Raw genomic sequence first — 26586 nt, 5'->3', positions numbered from 1 at the left:
GACTTAGTAATTTCTGGGAGCCTGTGCTGTGTTTCTGAAGGTCTGGCAAGTGAGTGTAAGCACAGATAATTTGGGATGAAGAGGATTCACAGAGGATTTTGCACCTGATCATTACTGTCTTGTGTGTGTGGAAAATAAAGTGCCTTCCCGTTCTGTGTTGTTGCTGGGTCAGAGATGTGAGAACAGGTTGAACCTTTGGTGGAATGAAGGTATGATTTGAAGATAAAAGTCTCAATTTGTTCTACTTAATTGTGGAGAATTTGGAACCTTCTGATGTTGGACCCCTGTTATAATCCATGGTAAAGGGCAGAGGCATCCCTCTCCCCTTCCAAAATACAGTGTAGCTGATCTAAACTCTGCATCCTTCCTTTGCTTCTGATAATTGCCTGGAGACTCTAAACTTGGCTCCAAACTTAGCAACAGCCACTGGATCCTGCCAATCGTGTATTATGAATCCAGCCATAAACATCTAGAAGCTCTCTTAAGGTTTTTTCACTGCCTGGATGTTCTAGGAGCAGATCATGCATCTGTGTATGTACACATCTGTCTGGATGAAGGAGCATTAATTGCAGAATTTTGGCCCTGAGGAGAAAAATCAAGCAGCAGATAACTTTCTTTTACTTTCTTCATTGTCCTACAATTAAAAACCCACCACAAGAACACAAATACAATAAAGAAAACATACCTAAAATTCAGGCAGATGAAAACAACTGGAAAAAAAGATTTTAAGAACCCTCAAGAAAATGAATAAATATTCATGAAAATATTCAAAAGCTCAGATGTTTTCATTAGTCACCACAGGAGGGAAACATTAATTTGAAATAATAATATAAAACCTTGAAAAGAGTTTAAAAAGAGCAAGGGGAGGAACAGCACACCCTCTGCTCCCACAGCTGATACATGGCTGAGCTGTGGCCAAGGGTTTCCCCTCTAGCTCAGCCTCCCCTTGAGATTTAAACTGTGCTGGTTTAAAATGTGCAGACCTGCTTGAAACCTAACAAAATATCCCTTCCCTCTGAGTTTTTCCTTTTATTCACACCATAGGAACACAGGAAAATAAAAAGGAGTGCTAATCTATCCTACAGTTTCCCAAGCAAGGACTCTGGGCAGGGGTTTGTGAGTGGATTTGACAGATGTACGAGCAGATGGTGAGGGACACTCCCTGAGAGCACCCGATTCCCAGGCCTGTATGGCCAAAAAAATATCTTTTCACGGATAATGGGATTTTCAGAGGGAAGAAATACAGAATTCACGTCTCACACCAGAACTTCTCGGTCGTTTCTTGAATGCACAAGGGTTGTGTGGAAACGTTTGTCTTCAGAAAAGAGCTGGCTTGGGCCCATAAACCACAGGGCTCGACCTGACCCTCACAAAACCCAAATCTGCAGCCCGGCAGCTCCGTCTGGCAAGTTCCTCCACGGCTGCATGGCTGTAACTGGCAGCTGAATCGGGATCACCTCCTTGTTTACATTGGGTGTGACATATTAGTCCCGTTTGGCCTCTGCCAGAATGTGCTGTGCAAAATAACACATCCCAGGAATTATCCATTGAACGCACGCGTTTCTGTCCTGCCCACACGCTGGGGCACCTCGTGCCAGAGCAGGGCTGGGGCCTCATTAATGTCAGTGAGCATCTGCTGAACCCCAATACTGCACCAAAAGTGTAAAACGGTGCCCGGGGGATGGGGATTTGACACAAAAAGGTGTTATTCTGATAAGTTTTGCGATTTCTCTATCCTAGTCCTGCCAGCATTTTTTAGCTACAATTTAGCAGCAGCTCCTTTTTGTTGTGGGGGGAATCCACCTGAGACCCTGAGGCTGCCTTGCGGGGAGCTCACAGCCTCTCCACATTACCCAGGAGATTCAGCCTTCCTACATTTAATTGCCGCACGGTGGGACAGAACCCTTGAGCCCATGCTGTCAGAGCCCTCGGCCGGGTGGGTCTGCAGCAGCACAAAGCTGGGGCCCAGCGCCAAAGCCGTGCCCACGGGGTGGATGGGCAAGGGGCTGCGCTAATTAAAAGAGCCCCAAAAGCTTCGGGTCGGGGCAAAGCGAGACAGCGGGTTTGGGGCTCCTGAGGGGAAACGTGGCAGGAGCTCCCCCAGGGAGAGGGGAGAGCAGAAGAACAAAAGGCGATGGCTTCCCTCAGTCCGGCTCCCAGCACAAGCCTCTGCGTCCCCCGGCAGGCACCGGAGAAGCCGGGAGGAAACGCCGGTGCCCTCGGGCGTCCTGAGGGGCGAAGGTGCCGCAGGATGCGCTGCCTCCCCCGGGACGAGCCCGGGGCCGATGCGGGGGTGCCGTCGGGCTGCTCCGGCTGCGGTGCGGTTCTTAACGAGACCCCAGCCCGGAGAGACCCTCCCGCCCCGCCGGGACCCTGAACTGCGGTCCGGGCGGCTCAGCCCCGGGGAGGCCGCTGCCTGGCAAGGGGGATCGCTGCGGGCAGAGGCCGTCCCGGCGGGGCAGCGCTGCCGGGCACCTCCGGAGAGGAGGACGAGGCGCAGAGCGGCAACACCGGGGGAGCGGCACGGGCGGGGCGAAGCGGCCGCCGCGGGGGGAAGCAGCTCGAACGTGGAGCGGGAGGTAATGGAGGCAGGGCCGGGGCGGGGGGTGAGGGGTGAGGGCCCGCCCCGGGGTGGGCTGAGGGGGCACGGCGGGAGCCCTTCCCGCCTCCCCGCAGGGCGGAGGCGGTCGGGGGGACCCTGCGCTCGGCCCGGCGGTGGCTCCGGTGCCCCGGCGGGAGGAGGTTCCCCCTGCCCGGAGCAGGAGTGCGGGATTGCTCCGCTGGAGCCGTGCTCGGGGCGGTGAGTGCCGAGATGCAGCGGGACGGTGCGGGAGGGATGGCGGCAGCCCGGGGCTTTGGGGGCCGCCTGAGCCCGGGCTCCCCTCTCGGAGGCGTCGCCTCCTCGGCGTGCCCAAAGTCAGCGCTAAGACTGCTTAAAAAGCAGCAGCCTCGGCGAGGGCACCAGATAGCGGTACCGCCGCCCGGGCTCAGTCCCTCAAGGGGCTGGAAGTGCCCCGATGCCCATGGAGAGGGCACAGCGGGCAGCGTGTGCGCCCATGCACCGCCGTGGGGCTTGGGATCCTGCGGGGAACCGGGCGCTCAGTGCCTTCGGCTCACCCTGGCTGGGGCAGCGATGCAGCCACGGGGGGACGAAACGATTTAACGCGCTCTCCCCCGTTCCCCCTTTGTGTCTCTGCGCAGAGCCCGGACCGCCGCGCTGCTGTTTCGCCCTTGAGGTAATGGCAGAAGCCGGTCTGTGGGGCACGGCCGGAGCTCCGGAGCCCCACGGTGTGCCGTGATCTGCGGCGCGATGGGCAACAGCGGCTCGGCCGTGAAGGTCTGCACGGATCACCAAGGCGGCATCAACTGGCTGAGCCTGAGCCCCGACGGGCAGCGGCTGCTCACGGGCAGCGAGGACGGCACGGCGCGGCTCTGGAGCACGGCCGACAGCCAGTGCCACGGCCACTTCCAAGGTACGGCAGCGGCTTTCGCCTGGGCCCTGGGTCCGAGCATGGCACGGGCCACTCAGCGTGTTCTGCTCTCGCTCAGTCCCTGCGGGCAGCCAGAATCATGCTGGTTTTGATTTGGTGCTTGTTACGGCAGCGTTCAGCAGGAGCTGTTTCAACCCAAAACAGGTTATCAGCGCGACTGAATGCACGGATCCTTTTATCTCAGGGTGTGCGAAGTTTAACTTATGTCACTTTCTAAAAGCCCTGTTTTACCCTGTGAAAAAACACTGACTTTCTGTTATTCTCTCTCCTTTTTTTTTTTTTTTTTTTTTTTTTGGTCCTTTTAATCATCTCATTTCCAGGTGGTCTTTATTTAGAACCTCTTGACCCACAAGTCTGGCAAGGAACCTTGCTAAATAGGTTACTTCTGTTTTCCCTCCTCATCTGACACACAGAAATGTTAATTGCTGGGCTTTTTCAATTTAAATTCATTTTACATTAAAAAAAAAAAAAATTATTATCCTTAGACTGGCAAGTCAGTAATTGAAAAGAAAAAAAAATGGAGACAGTGGACATGCAAAAGTCTAGATGTGGGCTAAAGATATTTGTATTCCCACGAATGTTCTTTTCCTACAGAAAAAAGAAGCTGTTAAATTTGGAATTTCTAATGTTTTTTTCTTCCAAAGAAGAAATCACATTGCTGTGATTTCCTTGTTGTTTGTTTTCTTGCTTGCTTGTTTTTCACTATGGATTATTGTCTTTCTTCCCCACATCCTGCCATGGTTCTAGCTTCTGGAAAACTCACTGCATTTGCTTTAGGCTTAGAAATCCCTTTAAACTAGAAAGAAAAATGTATTGGATAGCATCCATTATTATGGAATCTGCCAGTGTTTGGGGTAAACTCTAAAGAAGGTTGGGCTGGGTGGTTTGTGAGCTGCCAGTCAAATCAGATAATTGTATGTATTTTATAATTATGCAGGCACACAGTTGTCATGTCAATTTTAATTTTACAAGCTATAATTACTGATAAACCTGTATCTCTAATGCAGTTTCAAGCTCCACCACAGCACAACCAGCAGACTTGAGTGGTGGCAGCTTTTGGCCAGACCAGCACCAGACCTTGTCTGCCACATGGGGTTTTGGCACCCTGTGTGTGGGTCAAGTATTCCTGATGGTTAAAATCTGCCTGGCAGACTTTGGTGCAGTAACCAAGATGCTGTTTTGATCTCAGAGCTGGATTGCATGATGCTGTGAGAAAAATCCCACTGATTGAAACCTGATCCATTCAGGCTGCTTTGCAAAAAGTTTCACAAATATGGGAGAACGAGTGTAGTTTTGCTTATAGCCCTGGTGATCTGTTTAATTTTTGGCATCTGATGAAGTTGTTTTAGAGGAAACAAGCCATATGTTTGTAACATGGATTCTGGTTTGTTTTGAACTACAACAAGGCTTTTAAACTTCAGGAATTGTACTGAAATCTGTTTTTTGCAGTCAGTGAAACAGTGTTTTACTGGGCAGTCTGCTTTCCCTCACTTTTTTTACCATCTCTTTATTTTACAACATTCTGCTTTACTGTTACCTTTGTCCATCTGTCTCTCTTTAATCACAACTGTCCTTCTTTCATTTATTTATTTTCTTTTTTTCCTCAAAGAATAGTATTTGAGTCACAGTAGGGCCCACCAACTTCAGCCATGACTGTCACTGTTGTAAATAGTGACTTAAGAGGAAACAGTTCTGCTCCTAAAAACTTTCAGTGTAAATGTTAAAGCAGAAGAGTGCAAGGTAATAGTAGTCCAATGATTAGATAGGTGACAGCAACTTCACACAAGAGGCTGGGACTTGAATCCTAAGGTGATTTTTACATGTGGTGCCTTTAATATTACAATAGAAAAATTTAATATTACAATAGAAAAATGACACATCTTGCTAAGCACTAGCAAAAGCTTGAGGTGGCAATATTGATTCCTTTTTTTTGGTGTTGCCTTGTTTGTCAGTGTGACATTTTTAAAGCAGTGGTTGTGTCTCTTTTTATTGTAACTGTAGAATCCCTGTGTACTCTACATATTGTGTAAACAATTGTGCTCTAATCCTCCCTCCCTCCCTTTCTTTTCCTTAAAGGAATACTTATACTTAGAAAATTGTGGGGTTTAGTCATGTGGGGGAAAGTATTGGCTGGCTATTTACTTGGTATGTCTTTTTGTTTGCTTTTCATTCTGCCTGGACAATGAAACCAAACTTGCTGGTAAGTCTCAGGTCATTTTCTCAGAGTTTCTTGCTTTGATTTACGGCTGTGTCCTGACAATTGGTGGGCTGGGTTGAAATGCTGCCTTTTTCTCCCTGCTTTCAGAAGAAGGAGGCAAAAACATTTTTTAATTAAAAATAAGCTGTTTTTTTACTGGTTTCAAACTTCATTAGTCTGAGTTTTATTATATCGATATTAGTCTATCTCATTACATTTTTGTAACACTGTTTGATTTACCTACTTGGTGGAACTGCACAGTTTTACTCTTTCACTTAACCCTGATATCAGTGAAGTTTCCTGCCGTGACTTGAAATGTGTTTTACACAAATCTTTAAGCGTGAAAAGCACGGCGGTGCATTTAAAACCGGAGTTCTGCTATGTTTGTTTGCATTTTTCTTTTGGCTAAGGAGAAGAGCTGGACTGACCTGTCCTTTCTGCACTCACAGTGACCGATTCCCTTTGTTATTCCCAGGACACGAGAGCTACATCACCTTCTGCCACTTGGAGAACGAGGCTGCCTTCACGTGCAGCGCCGACCACACCATCCGCAAGTGGGACGTGGTGACCGGGCAGTGCTTGGCCATTTACCGAGGCCACACTTCCATTGTCAACAGGTGGGCTGTCCCCCCGTGCTCCTGTCATCTGCCATCACACACTCCATCATTCCCCTGCGTTTCCCCACTGCTACACCCATGAAAGGGGCTGTGGAAACCTCTGAGTTCGTGTTCTGTGCTGCAGTGATTGGTTTTTCTAGCAACACTGCTGACACAGATAGGAGAGAAATGAAAGGCACACAGCAGGGGAATGGAATCCAGGGCTAGGAATGGAATTCCAGAAGAAATGATCCAATTGATAACAGATGCTGCTGATAAATAGGTTTAAAAACATCCTGTCGAGCTTTTGTGTCAGCAAGAGGGATAAAGTCAGGGATTTTTCTGTAATTATCATTCCTTTTTGGTCAAATGAAGTTTAATAATAAACTTACTGTGTGTGGCTGATTGGACTTTCCATTTAAAGTGCTTATTAATAGTTGGACTGGATTTAATTAATGGCAAATAGAGCAGTCAAAGATTGGCATTTTTTTAACATTTCTTTTCTGGTGGGTGTGTGGGCTTTTTAGTTCCTTTCTAAACTCAAAACACATATGATGTGTAGTGAGATTCTGTAAATAGTTAGGAAGGCTGGTTCTGTGTTTTGGCACAGGCCTGATTTTTGCTTGAATCAGCAAAAGGGAAATGTGTTCCCCATTCATATGACTTTGTTGCCTGTTTGAAAGGTTCCAGAGGACCAAGCTCAGCTGACAAAGAAGGCAGGTTATGGATGTTTCCTATCTCTGGTTTGGAAATATGAGCTGTAGATTTTTTTTCTGGTTTTGTATGTTTGTGCAACTACAACTCATTATTTTGAAGGCCCAGGAACTTGAATTCCTGAGGTGCAATCTTTGGTTTGCTCTTCAATTATGTAATAAGATGAGTGCTCATGCTTTACCTTTTTTGAGATCCTGAGCTAAGTGAAATTAAGCATATTTTTTTTTCTCACACTCTCCTTATTTGATGATGGAAAGATGGTTATTTTGGACACTGTAAGTTACAGTTCGGATTCCTGGAATGTTGTTTTGTTGCTTTGTTGTTGTTTTGTCTGTTTAAAAATAATTTTTAATAAAGAAATATTAGTGAATAATTAACAAGAAGGAGCTAATTAAAAAAGCACCCAACAAACGCAAACCAAACAACAAAACAAACTTCTCGGTATTATATATAACTTCTGAAAGTTCATATTCCTTGCTGGAAGGAATTTTAGCAAAACAAAATGCACAAAGTTACAATGCCATATTGTAAAAATATCTGCATCAATATACTTGTATGAGGGATCTCAATTTTAAAAGTAGAAACAGGGAAGTGCTTGATTTTTTAAAATGCCAAAGATGTTATGTCCATGCTGCTGTGGGAATTGTGTGTGGTGCTTTGGCAGCACTGATTTCTTGACTTTCCCAGTCAGGCAAGGTAACTCAGGAGTACTGAAACTGTGACAAAAGATGGTTATGAAAAAAGAACAACACTGTTCACATGCACGACCTTTATTTTCTGCAGAATCCTGGTTGCTAAGGACTATCTCTTCAGTGGCTCCTATGACAGGACAGCTCGCTGCTGGAGCGTGGACAAGGAGAAACAAATCCAGGAATTCCGGGGCCACCGGAACTGTGTGCTGACCCTAGCTCACTATTCCTCCAGGGATGTGCTGGAAGAGGAGGAGGAGGAAGAGGAGGAGGAGGAGAAAGTGAGCAGGGACCTGCTGGTGACAGGGAGCACGGACTGCACTGTGAAGGTCTGGTGGGTGTCCAGCGGGCGCTGCTACCAGACCCTGCTGGGACACACTGGGGCCGTCTTATGCCTTATCCTTGATGCACCAAACAGGGAGCTGTTCTCTGGCAGCACGGATTACACCATCAGGACCTGGAACATTGTCACTGGAGAGCAGCTGAAAGTCTTCAAAGAGCACCAAGGATCAGTCATTTGCCTAGAGGTAAGGGCAGAGGCTTCCTTGAGGGCCTTTGTGTGTCTGTGCCTTAACTCATGTGGGTCTCAGTTAGTTTTCATTCATAAAGAAGCTCTTCTGAGACAGATTATAAATGATTAGCTTAAATATTTATGTACTAACAAAATAATAGTACTCTCTGGTCTTGAGACAAACCCTCTAAAACACTTAGTGATCTCCTCTTATTTTCTGGTGGCTGCCCTGGTCTAAGTTCTAGCTAAATATCTATTTAAATTCCACTAGGTCATGGAACTCATGGGTAGGTGTGCTGAGAGCACTGTTCAAGTGAGTGGGATTGTGTAGTCAGGCTCACCAGACTTTGAAGAAAATAACCTGAACAAGTAACACAGGGTCAGGTAATTTAAAAAGGGGAAGGGAAAAACAGTCAGTAAACCAGATAACTTCAAAAAACCCAACCCAAAACTGTGGGCAAAAGGTAAGAGGAAAGCATAAAGCTGAAACAAATCCTACATTAAAGACCACACAGACAACATGTGAGAAAAAATAAAGAAGAAACAGATGGCCAAGACAAGAAAATGGGCAAGAAAAATGGAAAAGAGAAGCAGAGCATGGGGGAGAGAAATCAGGAAATGATGGAGGAGAGAGAGAAAAAATGTAATGAGATCTGAAAAACTATACTCTGTTTTTCTATTTGCAGTATTTTTCTATTGAATGCTGCCAACTTTGTTAACATTGCAGGGGGGAGGAGGAGGTCAGGCAGATGAAGCAAGAGGGGAATGATAGTTATCCACAAGCTCATTATCCACCAGAAAATGCTAATAGTGCATTTAAAGAGAGTACATGCTGGTCTGTCACTCAGTTTCAGGTCAGCTTAAATGTTTATACATGGATGTGTCAGGCTGAAGTTAATGACAGAAGCTTTTCTCCCTGATCTCCCTGTTTGTGTTTGTTTTCCATAAGTTTTTTCCCTTACAGAGGCCACAGGATGTATCTTTAATAGCTGTTTAATAAAAGTTGCCTTTGTTTCTAAATAAGGTAGTCACAGCTGACACTAGAAGACTAAAAACCTGGGAATACTGAAGGAATTCTGATTTCCTTCACTTTTAGAAAAGAATAGGAAAAAAACCCCACACAATATCATATTGCCCTGGAGTAATGTTTGTCTTGCTTGGGTAAGTTCTCAGTGTTAAATCTTGTTTTTATGATATTGTGGTAATATACTCTGAGGATGCTGAAGTAAATCTGCTGCTGTCCTTAGTGTCACGCTATGTTTTGTTGTTTAATTGTAACCCTTCTCCAAGGCACAGATTGGCAACAACAGAGCTTGCCTTAATTTAATTGGGTTCTTGCTAAAATTGTTACACAAAGCTGGCTTGACCCTCTCCCAGAAGCCTGGGAAATTCAATTATGCCCTTTGAATGCTCAGGAATGAGCAATGCCTGTGAGCACAGAGTTAAGCAATGGCTTTAAACAAACAGAACTTCTTGCAGGGGAGAAGAAAAGCAAAACCAATACATCTATTTGGAAAACCTGAACAATTCAGAGTACACAAGACTGCTGCTGCTGCCAAGACTGTGTTGGCAGCAGTCCTGGCCAAATCTTCTGGAGTGACTGGTAGCCCCTCTCTTCTCTCATCACCAGTTAATGTTTGGGGCTGGGAGGGTCCAGCTGAGGTACAAACAGCCCCTACAGAGAGCATTTAGTGTCCAGGCCTCTCTAACTTAGCCCAGCTTAAGCAGTCCCTGCTGGTGAATGGCTTTAGGCTGTCCATCTTTCCTAATTCCTCCCTCTGCCTTTCTGGGTTCAACACTGTCCCTTCTGTTCCACTTGGCTGCCACTGCACAGCCCACATGGTATTTTCATTCTTTTAGAACGGGGTCAATCACCAGAATCTGTACAAAGATGTTTCAACAGAAAGGAAACTTCCTGAATAGAGGTGTGTTTTTTATTATTAATTTTTGTTTTGTTCTCAGAAAGCTTTTGGGGCCTTTTTTTGCCTCAGGCTTCCTAGTGACAGTGTTGGAATCTGTGGCAATGAGCTGGGATGGTATTTTTCAAACCCTGGGTCAGGAAGCACTGGGAGGTAGTTGTGAGTTGCCCACAGTAGCCAGAAGTTTTAATTGTTGACAGTAATTCATTTTCTTCAGTGCAGCAGTGAGCTGCTAATTGCATCAGATTTTCACTCTGCTGTCCTGGAGGAGCTGAGTTGGTGCCAGCAATTGAAGGCAGTTACCTGTTCTCTGGGTGGTACAATGCTTGTGTGGGGAGAAAAAAAGGGAAGGAAAAAATAAAGACTTCTTTTCATTTTATTTATTAAAATAAAGATCCCTAAGGGAGGATGACCTTTCAAAAAGTTTGAGAAATGCTCAGTGTGATTTCTCATCCTGGACACAGATCAGGAAAAATTTGGATATTGAGACCATATTTTCCCCAACTTTAAAAAGCTGTTATTGATGGGAATGCCCCAGGATGTTCTGAACTGCTGCAAATTAGGTCTGGCCTGTTCCAGTCATCTCCCATTGCTTTACAGTAAACACCAACAGTGTTACTGGAGCAGTGAATGGAAATTCCTGGAGCTTCTTGAGGGAGTTTTCTGGGTAGACAGCCATAAAGCACACCCATGTTTTCCACCCTGCTTCCTGCACTGCTGGTGTGTGGAAAGCAGAGAGGGGTGATGCCCCAGACAGGTTCAGATTTTGAACATTCCCATGTTGCTCTAAGATCCTTTAAAGTGTTGTTCCAGGTAGTGTAAGTAGAGGAGCCTGGAAACAACTCTCATCTAGCATGGCAGAACAGAAAGTGTTGGTGGATTTGGGGCTCTCCCTTGTGCCTGTCCTTGGTGGCTCTGGGCAGGGCAGTGATGAGCTTGAGCTGCCCTGTTCCCCAGGCTTGTGCTGCTGTCTGGGGCTCGGGCTGGTGAAGGTGACCAGCTGAACCCCCCTCGTGTGCTCTGCTGCCACAGGGGTTCTGCAGCTTGGCACAATGCCATTTTTCTCCTCCTTCCACCATTTAAACTGGACTGAGAGGGGTTTTGCTGGGAGAACTTTCTATCTGCTGTGGGAGCTGTGTTAGGTGCTTTGGCAGCATTGATTCCTTGACTTTCCCAGTCAGGCAAGGTAACTCACAGTGGAGCAGCCAGAACTCTTCACTCTCCTCCTCCTGCAGTGTGTTGATGGCTTGGCAGACAAAGTACAGCAGCTGTTTTGGGAGCTCCCTCTTCATAGAAGAGCCAATAATGAGATTTTATAGGAAGCGATGGGAAAAAGCAAGGGTGGGCTGAGTGTAACCACATAGCTCATGCTCATTCTTCCACTTAAAATTTCAGGCCTGGCTAGAGACCAGTATTTGCAATTAATAGTCAAATATGCATTTTCATTAATGTCTGCCTGCAATAGGCTGAATAACCCTGATTTAAATATTTACTTGCGTGTGTTTCTCTAAATGTCTCTCCTAAGTAGCTTTGCAAACTGTTCACAAGGATTGCTTTGTCTATTGCTGATTGTTCTGCCTCTGAGTATTTATCAAAATTGTGCTGCCAAAAGCTGGCAGAGAGAAATGATCCAGCTTGGAATTTAGCTTGGATCCTACTGCAAACATTCTTGCAAGAAAACTCCCTTTTGAAGAACATGAACATGAGTGGGCAAGGGCTTGCTTCTAGTTTTCCTGCAAAAGTTCCTTTGTTTGGACCATTCCCTTCAGTTGCCTTTTAAAGCTGACTAGAAGAAAAGAATGCTTTGAACAAAGCCACTGCCTGAATTCTGTTTATGTGCTCAACTGTTGTGATCACGGGGACAAAAATGTTTTCTTGCCACACCAGTTAAATTCACATATTTTTTGCAGTTTGTGTTTGTATTTGTTGCATCAGAGGATGAAGATGTGAATGAGTGGAACGTGAAGTTGTTCAACACCTGTAAGAACAAAACACGGAGCCATCACTTTGTACTGCAGTAAAAAAGTTGAAAAACATTCTCTTAACAGCCAGCCCAGAGAGCTCATTCTAGATGGATTCTCAGGAAAAAAAACCCCAACAATTTCTTGCCCTCAGGGAGTTTGTTAGCTTGTTAAAATGGATGTGGTTTGAATGGGATCCTGAAACTCTGAACTCAGCCCAAGGCTTACATACTTGTATCTTGACATTGGTCCAGCTTGGTGATTCTTGACTTAGAAGTGGCTGTGAACAGAAGACCCAAATTCCAGATTGTAGGAACACTGACCCCTATGAGAAGAATAAGCTGGTGATGGGGTTTGTGGCTGCTCATGTGAGCTCATCCTGAAGCTCATGAGGGCCAGTCTGAGTGCACTGACCCTCACCAAAAGGATGTGTCCAAATCTCTTTGGAGAACTAATTGCCTCTCCTTGGCTCTCCAAAACTTGTTTCTCATAGCAAAGGGTAATCAGGAGGGCAAAGTCCATTCCTATAAGGTTGAAATATCTGCTAAACAGCTCTTTTGCAGATATTTTTTGGCATTTTTACAGGTAGAGGTTGGCTTAAGCTGCTGCATTTATGCAGTTCAGCCAAGCTTGTGAAGCAATAGGGTTGTGATTGTCTTGAAAACCAACCCTGGACGTGATAATTTGTTCTTTATTAAAATTCTGGTGTGTTTGTGGGCTACAACCAAGGTTTTCTCTTATTAATGAGACCTGTAACTACTCAAGTGTTTACAACTAGTCTTCTGCTACTGCTGTTACTCTGCAACTCACAAGCAGTTTGACTGAACTTTTTCAAGGAATAGTTACATGTCCAGTACTTTGGGTCGAGGATTAAGACAAATTTTCTCCATTCACATGTCAGTGTTCCATCTGGTTCAAAGCAAAATTTCTCATGAGAAAAATTAACAATCCAGAATTGCAAATATCAATGCAATGTTTTTTTTTTTTTTTTCTGCTGACTGAGGCTTTAGAACTGGGCATCAAACTTTTATCAGGTTTTTAATGTTTTTGAAGCTACATGGGTTTGAAATGTCCACTCAGCCCATTGGTATCTGAGCTGCAAATCTGTTCTGTGTTGTCCACACTGCTGCAGGTGTCCTTGCCTGGCCGTGGTGTTCTGTGGTCAGGACCTGTGTTGGGCAGTAGGCCAAAGTGAAGCCAAGTGCTCAAAAGCCAGCCAAGGAAAATACAGCTTTAGAAATGTCACCTCTTCTCTGGGCAGACACAGACTGGAATATGTAACTGTGTCTGCTAAACATTCTGAAACCACAGAGTGTGGGGCCAGCTTGTGAGGTGCTATTGCTGGGGGAACAGTAAGTGATGATAATTATTATTTTAAATATAGAATAAATGCACATATTTGAAGTGTCGCAGCTTGGGCTGGAGTTGTAAGCTAGACCTATCTTTAGTCAAGTAAGGAGTGACCTCACCTGAATTATTCTGGCCACAGCTGAGAAGGTTGTCCTTGTTGGGCATGGGAAATAATGAGTTTTAAGGCACGTTCTGTTTCAGATGTGCCTCAGGATGAGAGGAATTGTGCCCTAGACCACAGTGACTGTAAGGGGGGTGTCCTTAGCTGTGGAGCTGTGAACCAATTTAGATGAGATTATGCCTATCATATCACTAAAGACAGATCTGATTTGCAGCTCCAGCCTGAGCTGAGAGCTCTTGAAGGCTTTCTTCACTGACAGCCATTTCATGCTGTTTTATAAAAATCCCATGGCAATGGGGGGCTGTGTGACAGGCAGAGCCTGCCCTGGCTTTTGCTCTTGGCTCTGCTACAGGCTCAGTCTGTGGCATCTGGTGGATTGTTTAACCTGTTAATACTTCCTTTCCCATGCCAGACTGCACTGCCTGCTTAAATTGAGGAAGGAAGGAAGGAAGGAAGGAAGGAAGGAAGGAAGGAAGGAAGGAAGGAAGGAAGGAAGGAAGGAAGGAAGGAAGGAAGGAAGGAAGGAAGGAAGGTAGGTGGGTGGGTGGGTGCATGGAAGTGTTTAGTGTTTCATGGGGCAGCACAGAGGCTTTGAATTTAATTGAGGTGGTTCATGTGCTGACCACCTCACCAGATCTCAGACATTGGAAAGCCAACCCTATCCAGGGCTGCACCCAAGCCAGTACAGGCAGCAGGTCAAGGGAGGTGATTCTTCTCTGTTCTTCTCTTGTGAGACCCCACCTGCAGTGCTGCATCCAGCTCTGAAGTCTTCAGTACAGGAAGGACATGGATTTGTTGGAGCATGTCCAGAGGAGGCTGCAAAGATGATGAAGAGGGAGGCAAGCACAGAGAGTTGAGTTGTTCTGCCTGGAGAAGAGAAGGATCCGGGGAGATCTTAGACCCCTTTCTCATGCCTAAAGGGGCTCCAGGAGAGCTGAAGAGGGACTTTGGACAAGGCTGTGGAGTGATGGGACAAGGAGAAATGGCTTTAAACTGAAAGAGGGTAGATTTAGATCAGGAAGAAATTCTTTCCAGTGGGGGTGCTGAGGCCCTGGCACAGGCACAGGTTGCCCAGAGAAGCTTTGACTGCTCCATCCCTGGAAGTGTTCAAGGCCAGGTTGGAAGGGGCTTGGAGCAACCTGGGATAGTGGAAGGTGTCCCTGCCCATGGCAGGGGTTTTGAACAAGATGATCTTTAAGGTCCCTTCCAACCTAAACCATTCTATGATTCTAAGGCTCTTAAAATCCTGATGCTATAAATTACCTGAGTAAACCCACATAAGTTCAAACATTTTTGTATCTAACAAGTTAGCAAATCTAGGTAAGCTGCAGCTCTCCTGTTCATTGATACACCCACTTAAATGTAGAAATGAACTGGTATAACCTAATGTACCATTAATGCAGAATGGCATTTACCTGTGGGAGGTTATAATTTAGTGTTTTTCCTTGCTCAGTGGGTGGGTTGATGCTGCTAGCAAGATGTCTAAAAAAGAAATGCAACAACTTGGCCACAAACCACGCAGCAGGATCCCAACTCCAAGCATCCTCTTCCATTTAGCAGGTGCACATGACAATGCTCTTCATGCCTGTTCAGGGAGAGACTGAAATTTAAGAGTCCTTCCTCAGGCTAACTTGTGGTTCTTGGTTTTGTTAGTGCTGCTGGCCATTCATCCTCTCTCCTCATGGAGATGTAGATTAATGCTGTTTCTAAAACAGCTTAAAAGTAATAGGAAGTGACATTTCAAAGTACTGCTGGCTTTTTACAGTGGTTTGTGCTTTACAAGCTCCTGGCATTCAGCTGTGAAATCTCTCCCATGGGCCAGGTTCTGCTGGGAGGAAGTGTGGCATGTCCTGCTCCAGCTGAGCTGGTGGCAGCTGTGGCAAGGGAGCCTCTTGGTCTGCCTGCTCACATTTCTTGTGTGGGTTATCCCAGTGCCATCACTGTAGTGCTTCATATCTTAAAATACCTTTTGCTTCACGTTGTAACACAGCACAAACAGTGCTGTTTGGTACCAAGCTCACTTCTGATGCCTTTTGGGAATGGGGTCATTCCTTTTTGGATTGGAAGTGGAGATGGAAGAGCGTGAACATTCCAACCTTACAGACACAGAGTGGGGACCAAATCTAAGGTGGCAGGAAAACCAACCCTTAAAAGTGCTCTAGAAGCAAGACCACAAGTTGATTTGTCATTTGCTGGTTTCCTGGAGATACTGGAGAAGCATCAGGGGTTTGTGCACTGCTGGTCATTCAAACCTTCTGATATGTGTGTCTGGTGGACAAATACCATTCAAATTTCACTTCTTGGTGGGGGCTCAGGGTCCTCCCTCCTGTCTCTCCATCCCTCTGATACAGAGAGTGCTACAAGTCCATAAAACTTCCCTTGAGCCACAGCTGGGTGTTGGAGTGACTGGCTGCTTTCAGTGGGAGTTGGGCTCTACATAGCAATGGCTGTGAAAACCTTCAGATTGATGTCTTTATACAGAGAATGCCAGATTTTTCTATGCACTATGGAATTTTTTTCTTGCTGAGCTTCCAAGCTTTGTGTAGCTTGTTTACTGTGAACTGGTTGGTTTTTAGTTTTGCACAGGTCAGTTATTTTCTCTCTGTCTCTGTTCCCCAGCTGCAATCCTTCCTTTCATTATTTTCTGTCCTATGTGGAACAAACCCCATCCTTCCTACCAGTGAGTTCCCACAACGTGCAGGATGCCTGCTGTCATGAGGGGTAGCACACAGCAGAAGATGATCTGCTTGCAGATGTTTAAAAACCTGTGTCAGGATAATTATTTATTTAATCATTCAATAACAGTCTAAAAAGACTTGCGGAAATGCAGATACACAACAGTTTCAAGGAAGTATTAGTGTTTCTGAATACTGACTTTGTGCAGAGTGATCATACTAAACATAAACCCTGGTTTATGGTCTGTAGGATTTTAATATAATTTACCTTTTAAAAAAGTTTTTGTTACTCAGAATTGTTCTGAACTTTTTTGTAATTAAAAAGTAACAATTGGGTGAGAGTTCTTGTCAAATATACTTTGCAGAAACAACGCTGCTGGGGGGTTTTTGAGGCTTTAGTAATATAACTGATAATGGAGGTAGGGTTAGCATTGTTAAGTTCCCTGGAACCCTGCCTGCTGGCACAAGCACATGGGCTAAGCTTTTGTCTTCTGAAAGCTGGGGGCTGGTTTTAAGACCCAGAAATCAATGGGAGATGTGACTATGAAGAACTCAAGGTTGGTTTGCTCACCACTCCTCTGTTTCAAGGTGCAGCTTGTTGCTCTCTGTGCTGGAAAATGTGACTTGGGATGGGTCCCTTCAGTGCAGCTCTCTCACAGAGGTGCCTGGGAGGCCTTTGCTGATGTGTTTTTCTCTCCCCTCAGCTGGTGAACCGTCACCTGTACTCGGGGAGCGCGGACAGGACGGTGAAGTGCTGGTTTGTGGACACTGGGGAGCGGATCCAGACCTACAAGGCTCACAAGCACAGCGTTAGCACTTTGAAATACCACGCTGGCATCTGTAAGTTGCATTTCCTGTGTTCTCCAGCCCTCTCCAGTCTCCTTTGCCATGTCTGTGTTTGATTGAAGGTTGTTAATGGAGAATAATTTTGAACACTTGTAAAGTTTTCAGTTTTTTTCAACTCTGGCACGTTTATGTTCAGTACCAAACTGCTGCACCACTCCATGTGGGAAGCCTAGGTCTTCTCTCCATTTTCCACCTCCCTCTTCTCACAAATGAAGAGGCAGTTGTTTTGTTTCTGTCACCAAGAGATGTGGCTTAAATCCTGAGCTGTCTGGTTGTTTGTGTCTCTGTGGTTTAACCTCAACTAGTCTGGTGTCTGTCACCTGCTTCTGCTGTGTGCTGGGGACAGCAAGTGCTGCTGCTGGACACACAGCCCTGTGCCTCTCTGCTGCCTTGTAGGCTCTGTGTAACACCCTGTCCTGAGCCAGAATCACACCTCAGATGCTCACTGCTCCTCTCTAACTGTTAGGCTTCATGTTGAGGCTCTGACCATCTCCCAGACTCATTTTCCACAAGTTCTTTACCTGTTATCTGTTATCATTTGTGGATTTGTTCCCTAAATCACTTTCCTGTAGTAGCCAGGCTTTACTAATGCTCAGGACTCAGCTCTCCTACCTTCAGCCCTCCTGTTTACAGTGGTTTCTGTCCATCAGTGTCTATTGCTGACATAACAGTATATGCTGACCATCAAACCTGTTTCCCTCTTTAAATCCCTCTGTGCTGGCTTTCCTTCTGCATGTCTGGGCTTGGGTTGCCAGACAGCACCTCTGTTTTGATCAGTGAACCTCTCTGTGTCATCCTGGTCTTATTCTGCTTCTGGCATTTGACTTGATGTATCTTCACTTGTTTCCCAAAAAAGAACTCTCCTTCTCTTCTCTCCTCTCCTACCCTGAAGGAGATGGCCATGGCTGTCTTAAGCTAACCTAGACATTCACAGATCTTCCCTGATTTTGATTTCTTCCCTTCAGCTTTGAAGTGAACACATCACATGGAATGAGTGGTTGTTATCTGGGCCTTGATCTCTCTTTTGGCAGCTCCTCAGTGTGATGGTGATAAATAGCTGACAGGTGCAAGATGGTGCACGTTAGCAGAGTTGTACCTGCACAGTTTAGTAGCAGTTGTCTGGCACCATGCTTTCCTGACTGTATTTATAACCCAGGAGCTGAACTGATTTCCTAATTATATTTGGAAACATAGCATGTAACCAGGCCCAGAGGTAGAATTTTAGCCAGGAAACCTTGTTTTGGTCTTCCTTTCAGCATGATCCCCACATCACTGATTTTCTACAGTAAAATATTTATTTATAATTTATGGTTATTTCAGCTCTCCTCACCTCCATGGCAGAATTACCCCACTCTCCCCTACCTGCAGGTTGTAATTTCTGCTGGTTTCAGCTTCCACAGTTGGCTAGAAGGCTGAAATGGGAGAGGGTCTGAACCTACACGGCACCTTCAAGTTATTACTGCTCCAAGATGCAGGCAGGTAGAGCAAGGGAAATGAACCAGAAATTTTAATCTGGGATAATCACTGGTAGACAAAGTACAGATGATTTTGTGTGTGTGTTTTCCCCCTTTTAATGATAAAGACACAAACCAAAGCATTGATTTTGTCAAGACTAGCCAAAGGCCAGTGGTCTGTGCTAAGCTGATGTTTGCCTGATCCTGTGCTGAACAGGAATGTCTGGGTGGGAGACAGGGATTGTCTCCTTCATTAGTGACACCTCCAGAGCTGCAGTTGCTCAGTGCTGGGTTCCTGTTGCTCATTCCCTGACTTCTGGGACTCTGGCTGGGCCCTCTCAGGGGGCTCCCCTGTTGGGTGAGACCCTCCTGAAGTGGTCTTGTGTCAGGACAGAGAGACACACTGGATCTTTTTGGTCTTCAGGTTCTTTTTTATTGTTATCTTATCTGGAGTTTTGCACACTGTCCACACCAGGCTCAGTGCCCTGGAAAATCACTGCAAAAATGGCCAACAATCTTTCATTACAAGGTCTTTTATAGCTAAACTATCCAATTAAGAGCTGACACCTGGATTATTTCCCTTTTAACCCAATAACTGATCCCAAAGAGCACACAATGGGACTTTTCTACCCAATTACAAAATGCCACCCAAACCCAAGAAGAAGGAGGAAGAAGAAGCATGAAGAAGAAACCCAGGACTGTGCCCTCCATCTTGCTTCCATCCACAACACACTAAAAATCCCAAAACCTCAATTTCCCACCTAAGTGATACACCTACACTACTCTCTATAATCTATTTCACACTTCTGTGGATTCTGGTCTATTCTGAAGTTTAGGAAACTTTCTCTATGAGTGAGGATCAAAGTCAGTGCTGCCCTGGGCAGACAGGGAAATATTCCCAGTGCCCTGGGTTTCCACATTTCAGTGTTGATCCTGCTCTTCATGCCACCTGTAGAGACTTGACCAAACTGTAAAGAAAAGGAAGTTTTAGCTCAAACAAAAGTTTCATTATGTGATGCCACCTCCATCAGCTCTGCAGCTTTCTCTCTCTTCCCCCTCATTCTACCACCTTGTCCCTGCCATACACATACATTATTTATCCACAACACTCTTTTTTTAAATTAAAATGCAGACAATATTGCTGTATTTAGTCAGACCTGCAAAGAACATCCTGCTAGTGTGATAGAGAGTTTACAGAGTTATTTAAGATCTTGTTTTAAATCAAATGTAAAAATACTAAAAGTGTCAAACAGGGAGTATCAAATTGTTCCACTTCAAGGGTAGAAAAAAAAGCTCTGGGAAAATATTAGGAACTTGTTTGAATGCATTATATGCACTTTAATTAGTGAAAGAGGGAAATTTCCCCCTAAGGATTAATTTATAAACTATGATTGCTTGCATTATTGTTGTGCATTCATCACTTATTTCCACAGTATCTAATAATTTTGTTAGAATTAGAATTATAAAGACATGTTAACTGGATACCAGTGTTGGAAGTAGTGCAGTTTAAAATACAATCTGCTCACCTGGGACAGATCAGAACTGCCTCTCAAAAACGTGGAAAAAATTATTTAAATTATGTTTGTTATGGTTTATGTCACATTTGCACCAGTGCAAGAACATGAAAGAACATCTCAGCCATGAAGTGGTAATTTTCTGTTAGAAGATCTTAATTCTGCTGCTTTCTCTCTGATCAGAGCCCAAAGGCTCATTGCCCCAAAGGGTTTGTGGGCTAAATAAGAAAACAGAGTAGAAGAAAGAGAGGAAAAATACATGTCTGTTTCCAAAATCACTTTATAGTATACAGGGAGTCTAAAACGATGTGAAAACTAAGCATTAAATCATCAGAATGTGTTTCCAGTGGCTTTCCTCAGTCTGCTTGTGTAATTAATAGCATAGGGAATATTACAGCTGGTTCTCAATCTAATTTATTTAATGATATGTTGATTATTTTTCTCTTAAAGTATGTGCACAGCCATTTAAAATTTAACGTGGTTTATATTTTTTTCATGTTACAAAAGCTCCAGGGGAACCTTTCAAAACTGTTCTCCCAAGGGTCTATGAAAATTAAGTAAAAAATGAAAATTAGTTTTATTTTGTTGTTGTTGTTTATTTCACCGGTGGTATATATAAGTAAGTATTTAAAAGCTAAATCTGGGTTAGATCAACAGCTCTTCTTTGAAATTCAGAGGTGGAGAGAGACTTCCTAAATGCAGAGTGACAGTTCAAAGGATATAAAGGATGTCTGTCAAAAGGGAAATCCTGATGGCAACAGCTGAAGTAAACTGGCAGCTGCATCTTGAAAACAGCTCTTAATTGGTTCCTACCCTCTGCATGTCTGTAACAGAATTAAATTATTTCCATTCACTGGTTAAAAATCAGTACCTGTTCCCTGCTTTACTTTGTTGCTGCTCATTTGCAGAGTGGGACATGATGCTTTTTCAGGACTCTGCTGGAAATTGAATTATAGTGGCCCATATAAAGTGACATTGATTTTCCACATCCAGATGTTCCTTGGATGTGCACCCAGGAGATGCCCAGCTCCCTGCTGTTTCATTTGAATTTAAAAAGCTTGTGGCAGTACATAGTCAGTTCTCTAATTTGTTATTATAGTCCTGAATTTACAACTATGATAATTTTTTCACCCCTTTTTAGAGATTCAGTTCCTGACTTCTCCTAAAAGATAAGAAATCTGTTGGCTCCAGGCACACCAATTCTGTAAAAATCTTCCCATGCTAGTGGCTTTTACAAAGACATGAAATGCAGGGAGCAGAGAATATATTGCTTTTTGCAGCTCTGAAATATTTATGTCTAGAAAAACTTGAGGAGTTTGGGTTAACTGAAGGGAAGTGTTTATCAAGAGAGTTTGTAGCCTTTAAAGCACATGAATGGGCTCATTTTGGGGCATATTGCTAAGTACAAAATCTAAATATTAACACTGCCTTACAGTTCCTGGATGCAGCAGTCTGGGGATCTGATGTGAAGAACCTGAAGTGTTGAGAAATTGTTCTTTGAACATGTAAGGTGCTCTAAGGAAACCTGATGAATAGCCAAAATTCCTGGTCATGCTCAATTTAGTTACCCCAGCCCTGCCCCTCTTGCAGCAGCAGAAGTAATGGAAACAGTGGAGTACTGAATGGAAGGCTGTAAATAACTCTGGTAAAACAAATGAAAGGTTGAGTGGAAATCCTTAAAACCAGACTTGAGGTAAATTGCCTGCTTAGAATTATTACAGGCAGGGAAATAGCTGTGGAAGAGAAGAGCAGAAATAGATACTTGAAACATGTAGAGTGAAATGCTGGTGTGTGTAGGAACTTCAGGTTTAAATCAGTTCAGTGTTTCAAAAAATACAACTCAAGTCAAGCATGCTGGGGTCAGCAAAATGATCTGGTTTGTCTGAGGAGAGAATCCAAATGATATGTCATGCCCCCCTGGGAGCTGGTTTTAGGTACATTTTTGAGCTGGTTTTAGGTCCATTTTTGAACTGGTAGGAACTGTCCTCATGTGGCTGCTCACATCTGGCTGTGTGTCAGTGTTCACAGGAAGTGGAGATGCCTGTGCAAGAGCTTTCAATTCCAGGAGTGGAGTCCTGCAGAAGATCTTCCGAGGACACAAGTTCATCATCAACTGTATCCAGGTCAGGAAGGGCTTTCTTGCTGGGGTTTCTTCCTTTTGATTGCTCCCTCATTTGTGTTGTGGGAACTGGTGTGGCTGACTGTTCTGTGTGTCTTGGATTGGATGTTGTTCTAGCATAATACTTGAATATTCTGTATGTAATTTTAGAAAAGCTTGTAAATAATCATAAGGATAAGTGAAACCATGGAACGAGTCCCCAGGGACAGCCCCATGTCTGGGATTGGGGTTTTTTCAGGTCAGGTTGGATAAGCAGCCATGAGAACTGAGGCAGATGAACTGATGCTGTGTGGGGCACAGAATGGACTCCAGCCTCATGAGACTCTTGCCATTACAAGACACTGATGATAAGTGTTTGCAGTGCTCTGAGGGGAAAAGAAGTTCCTGCCTTATGCAGGCAGAATAATTATAGCATTGTCCCCCAAAGCACCCGGGGGTATGGCATCTCCAAACAGCTCAGGAGTGATATCTGACCCACATCCTGCCAGGAAAATCGAGGAGTTTCTGCCCCTGGCTTAAAACTGAAAGTTAATGTTGTTTGCAGAATGTCTAGGCTCAAGTGAGACTGGCATTTAATAGTTACATTAGGGGGAATTAGTAATCCTTGGTGGCCATGCAAAGGCCATGGAATCATAGAGGGGTTTGCATTGGAAGGGACCATTCCAACCCACCCTGCCATGGCAGGGACATTTTCCACTAGACCAGGTTGCTCAATGTCCCTTCCAACCTGGCCTTGAACACTCCCATGGATGGGACAGCCACTCTGAGAATCTGCATCTCCCTGCACTGGGAGTGTAAGTGTAAGCTGTGTGCAGGATGAAGATTTTCATTAACAATGGGAGACATTGTTGGTAATTCTGGCAGGCTGACAGTCCAAAGAAAAAGAGAGGAGATAAAATTCCTTTTGGAGTTGATCCCAAGCACATGAAGTTGTAAATACAGTTTTCTCTTGGATATTCTTCTGAATTAGCAAGTGGCTGGATGATCTTAAACTGCAAACTCCTTGTGCTGGGCAGTTGTTGTGCAGCAGGTGGCATCTGGATGTGTTTGGGGAGTACCTGATAGAACCACCCTGGGCAGCCCCAAGTATTGATAAGGCCAAAGCTTGGCTTTGTCTTGTTCTTCTTTGTAATTGAATTTTCAAAAAAACTTGGGAAGAGAGAAGACTGAGAAGTGGCAACCTTAAGATGATCTTAGGTGTAATCATGAGGGCTGGATGAGAGGTGTGGTGCTTGTGTGGTGCTTCATGTAAGCCAGGGAGATGCTCACTGTCACAGGCAACCACAGGGCACCCATGGGGTGGGCAGACTGATACAGGAACAGGAAGATCACCAAGAATGATGGCTGGCTTCCAGGGCAGGACAAGGGCAATTGGAAACATTATCAATAGCAGCAAATGGGCCACGAAGGAAATGAAACCACAGCAGTGAATCCAAGTTAAATTACTGCAGGTTTTGAAGAACAGTGGAGTTTGAAGGAGGAATTGTACCTATAATTTAGTACAAAGAAAGAAGGGAAGTGAGAAGGAAGCATTCCTGAACCCCTGCTGCCCGCTGCTGATGATTTTGCTGTCTCCTTAAGTTGCACATCAAAACCAGCAGTCTGAAAACAGTTCCAGCAGAAATTCCCAACCACAGCCTGCTCTGACTTTGGGTTTAGTTCTCCATTGCTTTTCTAGAGGATCTGGGTTATTATTAACTCTTGCTGTTTACGGCTCTGTGAAGTGGCTGAGAAATGAGTCCTGACTCGGTAATGTCTCATCCCACTTCAGCAGCTTTTGTGATAATTTACACTGGCTCTTGCAAGGAGCTCAGGCCTGAAGTGTTGGGATCAAGCTGTGTTTGCTGTGATTGTTGGCAGTTTGATTGTGCTGTGACCCTGTGGTTCCAGATCCACAACGAGCTGCTGTACACAGCTTCCCACGACGGCACGCTGCGGGTCTGGGACATCCGGGGGATCTGCAAGAGGAACAAGCGGCGCCCGAAGAAGGAGAGGTCTGTGCAGGGCAGGAGCTCCCAGAAGGGGAGTCTGGCTCGTCTCTTCAACAATAAAGTTGGCTGTATGATACAGCAGGAGAATGGGGAACATGAGGCTGTTGAACTGATGTGACTGTCCAGAGCAGGCTTGATGTCAGTGACCAAAGCTGAACCTTTGATTTTCTGCACCACTGTGTCCATGTAAACCAGAACTTGGAAAGAGATGGGAAGTGGCTTCGTCTGAACCTCTGTGGAAGAGCCAGGATTCTCTGTGGCTGCCAGATGGACTCAGGTCAGATCCTGTGGCTGGGATGGCTCAGCTGAGCAGCTCTGGGGTCAGCAGGGGAGGCAGCGTGGTTCAGGTGAGGAAGCAATGAGTGCAATTAGGAACTTCCCTTATCATTGCTGGCATCAGTTCCCTGGCACAGAGGTGTTTCACCTCTGGCTGCCCAGTGTCTAATGAGATGTTTTCCCATTCCTGTTGCCCCATGACCTCTGTCCAGCCCAGTGTGGCAGTGAAAGGTGGCCTTGAATTCCATCTCCACAGCTGACCTTTGGGTCAGTCCTTGGCTGACAAGGCCAATGCAGGAGGGCTTGGCTCTGCAGCAGGACTTTAAAGCAAATTGGACTTCTCTCTGGGAAGCTGGGAGTAGTAGGACAGAAATGAATTTAATTGGTTTTTTAACAAAATATAACCCACAGAGCAAGCTAAACCTCAGCCCTTTTGTGCCAAGGTCACCTGTTTGCTGACCGTGTGTTGCCTTTCCTCCTTCCAAAGCTGTGTCTTGCTAGGTTGCCAGTAGCATTGGATAAGCAGTCAAACTCAAGAGTTTTCCCAGTCTTTTTCCAGGTTCATCCTTCTCTGATAACCACTGAGCCATGAATTAACAAGGGTTCTTATATTTTTCTATTTGCAGATATAACTCTTTGTAGAACCAGTACAAAAATATCTAACCACATGTTTTTATTTTTATGGCTTTATTTATTCTGTACTACAGCAAGATAAAAATGCTGTAATCCTTTTTTTTTAGAATGGATTAATAAACATGTGGCATCTCCAGACAACTGACTGTCTAGTTTTTATTTTTGTCTTGTATATGGGGAGGGGTGTGGCCTGGCTGTAGGAGCACAGAAGAATGGATGGAACAGGGGGAAAAATCCCCATATACACTTTTGGGAACACTTCTTGCCTTTCCCTCAATGCTGAGGTTGGAGTTGGGTATGTGTGAAGCTGTCCTGCCTCCCAGCAGGCACCAAAGTGCCAAAGCTCAGTTCTCCTATCAGGGGAAGGGGGACCAGACACAAAAGCACAGACTAAAGGGACAGCAGGGATGACAGAGAACTGCAAGCCCTGACTCAGCACTGCCCTGGTGGCACCAAAGCCTCCTGTTCTGACACCTTAACTCTGTGTCAGTGGGTCAGACCCATCACAGGCCCTGCTCTCCTCTCCTGCTAAGCACCTTCAGTAGTTCTTACCTGGCAGGTTTCCACATCTAGTAGGAAACAACATTTCAATTTTGTCAAATGCCTACCAAGAGACTAATCTGGGAGGCCGTCTGCATTGTGCAGCCTTAATTGCAATGCAAACCTCTCAGGCTGGTCATTGTGGCTCAGTGGCACGTGTCAGTGAGCTGCTGCTGGCTTGCCATGCAGCTGTTTGTATTTTGCTTCTGAGGACAACACTAAGTAGGAGGCCTTTAGGAGCTGGATGGAGTTCCCCAGAGCCCCTGGGCTGTATTTTGTGTTTAAAACTTAACACACAGGACGTGAGACACAAGAGCCTGTCTGGGCACACAGCAGCAGAGAGAGATCTCAAAAAGTGGAATTAGTGAGTCATTACCACTTCTGCCTGTTGCTAAACATATCACAGTGCCTCCAAATGCACGGTCAAAATTAACTTACAGCTTTCAGCCACTGCCTCCTGCTCTGCTGATCACTTACAACTGCTCTGGCAGAGTTACATCACTGATGAATGGCTGCTCTGACAAGCACTGCATGTTATGATGCTAATTTTAAATTCCCCAAGGACAAACCTTCCCTTCTGAAGTTGTCGCTGCCAGTTTGCTGTGCAAGCCACTTCAAAGAGGAGAATTGCTGCATGTGCAGCTCAATGCTGCCTTCAGTGCATGCCCAGGGGCTGGCCAATGCCAGGAGGTTTCAGAAGGGAGGAGCAAAACTGTGTTTCCTCCTCCTTCTTGTTAAAACTACATCCATGACTTGCACGTTTTCAATTCTAAATTCTTTTCTGTATTCTGTTTTCACTCTGCATTTTGTCCAGGGGTTCCTCAGTGCTGGCCTGGAAAGAAAACAGGATATAATGGGTGCTGAAGCTCATCCTGCTGGCTTTGGAAATCCTTCAGCTTTCAGGCTAGAGACACAAAGCCATTCAATTTTTACCGCGCTTGCCTTGATAGAGAAGAATGAAATGCAAATAATTCTTTAATAGTGTAATC

General features: G+C 45.0%; 1 protein-coding gene across 2 annotated transcripts; it reads left to right on the top strand.

The window, feature by feature from the left end:
* The first annotated feature begins 3242 nt into the window (after positions 1 to 3242).
* WDR86 (WD repeat domain 86) lies at positions 3243 to 25190 on the top strand. 2 transcript variants are annotated; one of them, XM_058026541.1, is made up of 7 exons: positions 3243 to 3473; positions 6164 to 6305; positions 7782 to 8021; positions 8106 to 8214; positions 16929 to 17064; positions 22058 to 22161; positions 24048 to 25190. In XM_058026541.1, exons 1-7 carry the CDS (start codon positions 3311 to 3313, stop codon positions 24264 to 24266), a joined length of 1113 nt encoding a protein of 370 aa, XP_057882524.1. In that variant the 5' UTR covers positions 3243 to 3310; the 3' UTR covers positions 24267 to 25190. The 2 variants fall into 2 exon arrangements, with proteins under 2 accessions (XP_057882524.1, XP_057882514.1); XM_058026531.1 differs by having other exon boundaries at positions 7782 to 8214.
* The last annotated feature ends 1396 nt before the right edge of the window (positions 25191 to 26586 follow it).

The sequence above is a fragment of the Melospiza georgiana genome, chromosome 1 (genome assembly GCF_028018845.1).
Source record: "Melospiza georgiana isolate bMelGeo1 chromosome 1, bMelGeo1.pri, whole genome shotgun sequence".
NCBI lineage: Eukaryota > Metazoa > Chordata > Aves > Passeriformes > Passerellidae > Melospiza > Melospiza georgiana.
This window is presented reverse-complemented; position numbering and strand designations above follow the sequence as displayed.

Bases quoted from the DNA above. Each gene is read 5' to 3' on its own strand.
- WDR86 (XM_058026531.1), top strand. From the start codon at position 3,311: ATGGGCAACAGCGGCTCGGCCGTGAAGGTCTGCACGGATCACCAAGGC. The intron at 6,306-7,781 runs GTGGGCTGTCCC...TATTTTCTGCAG, and splicing joins CACACTTCCATTGTCAACAG to AATCCTGGTTGCTAAGGACT. The intron at 17,065-22,057 runs GTAAGTTGCATT...GCTGTGTGTCAG, and splicing joins GAAATACCACGCTGGCATCT to TGTTCACAGGAAGTGGAGAT.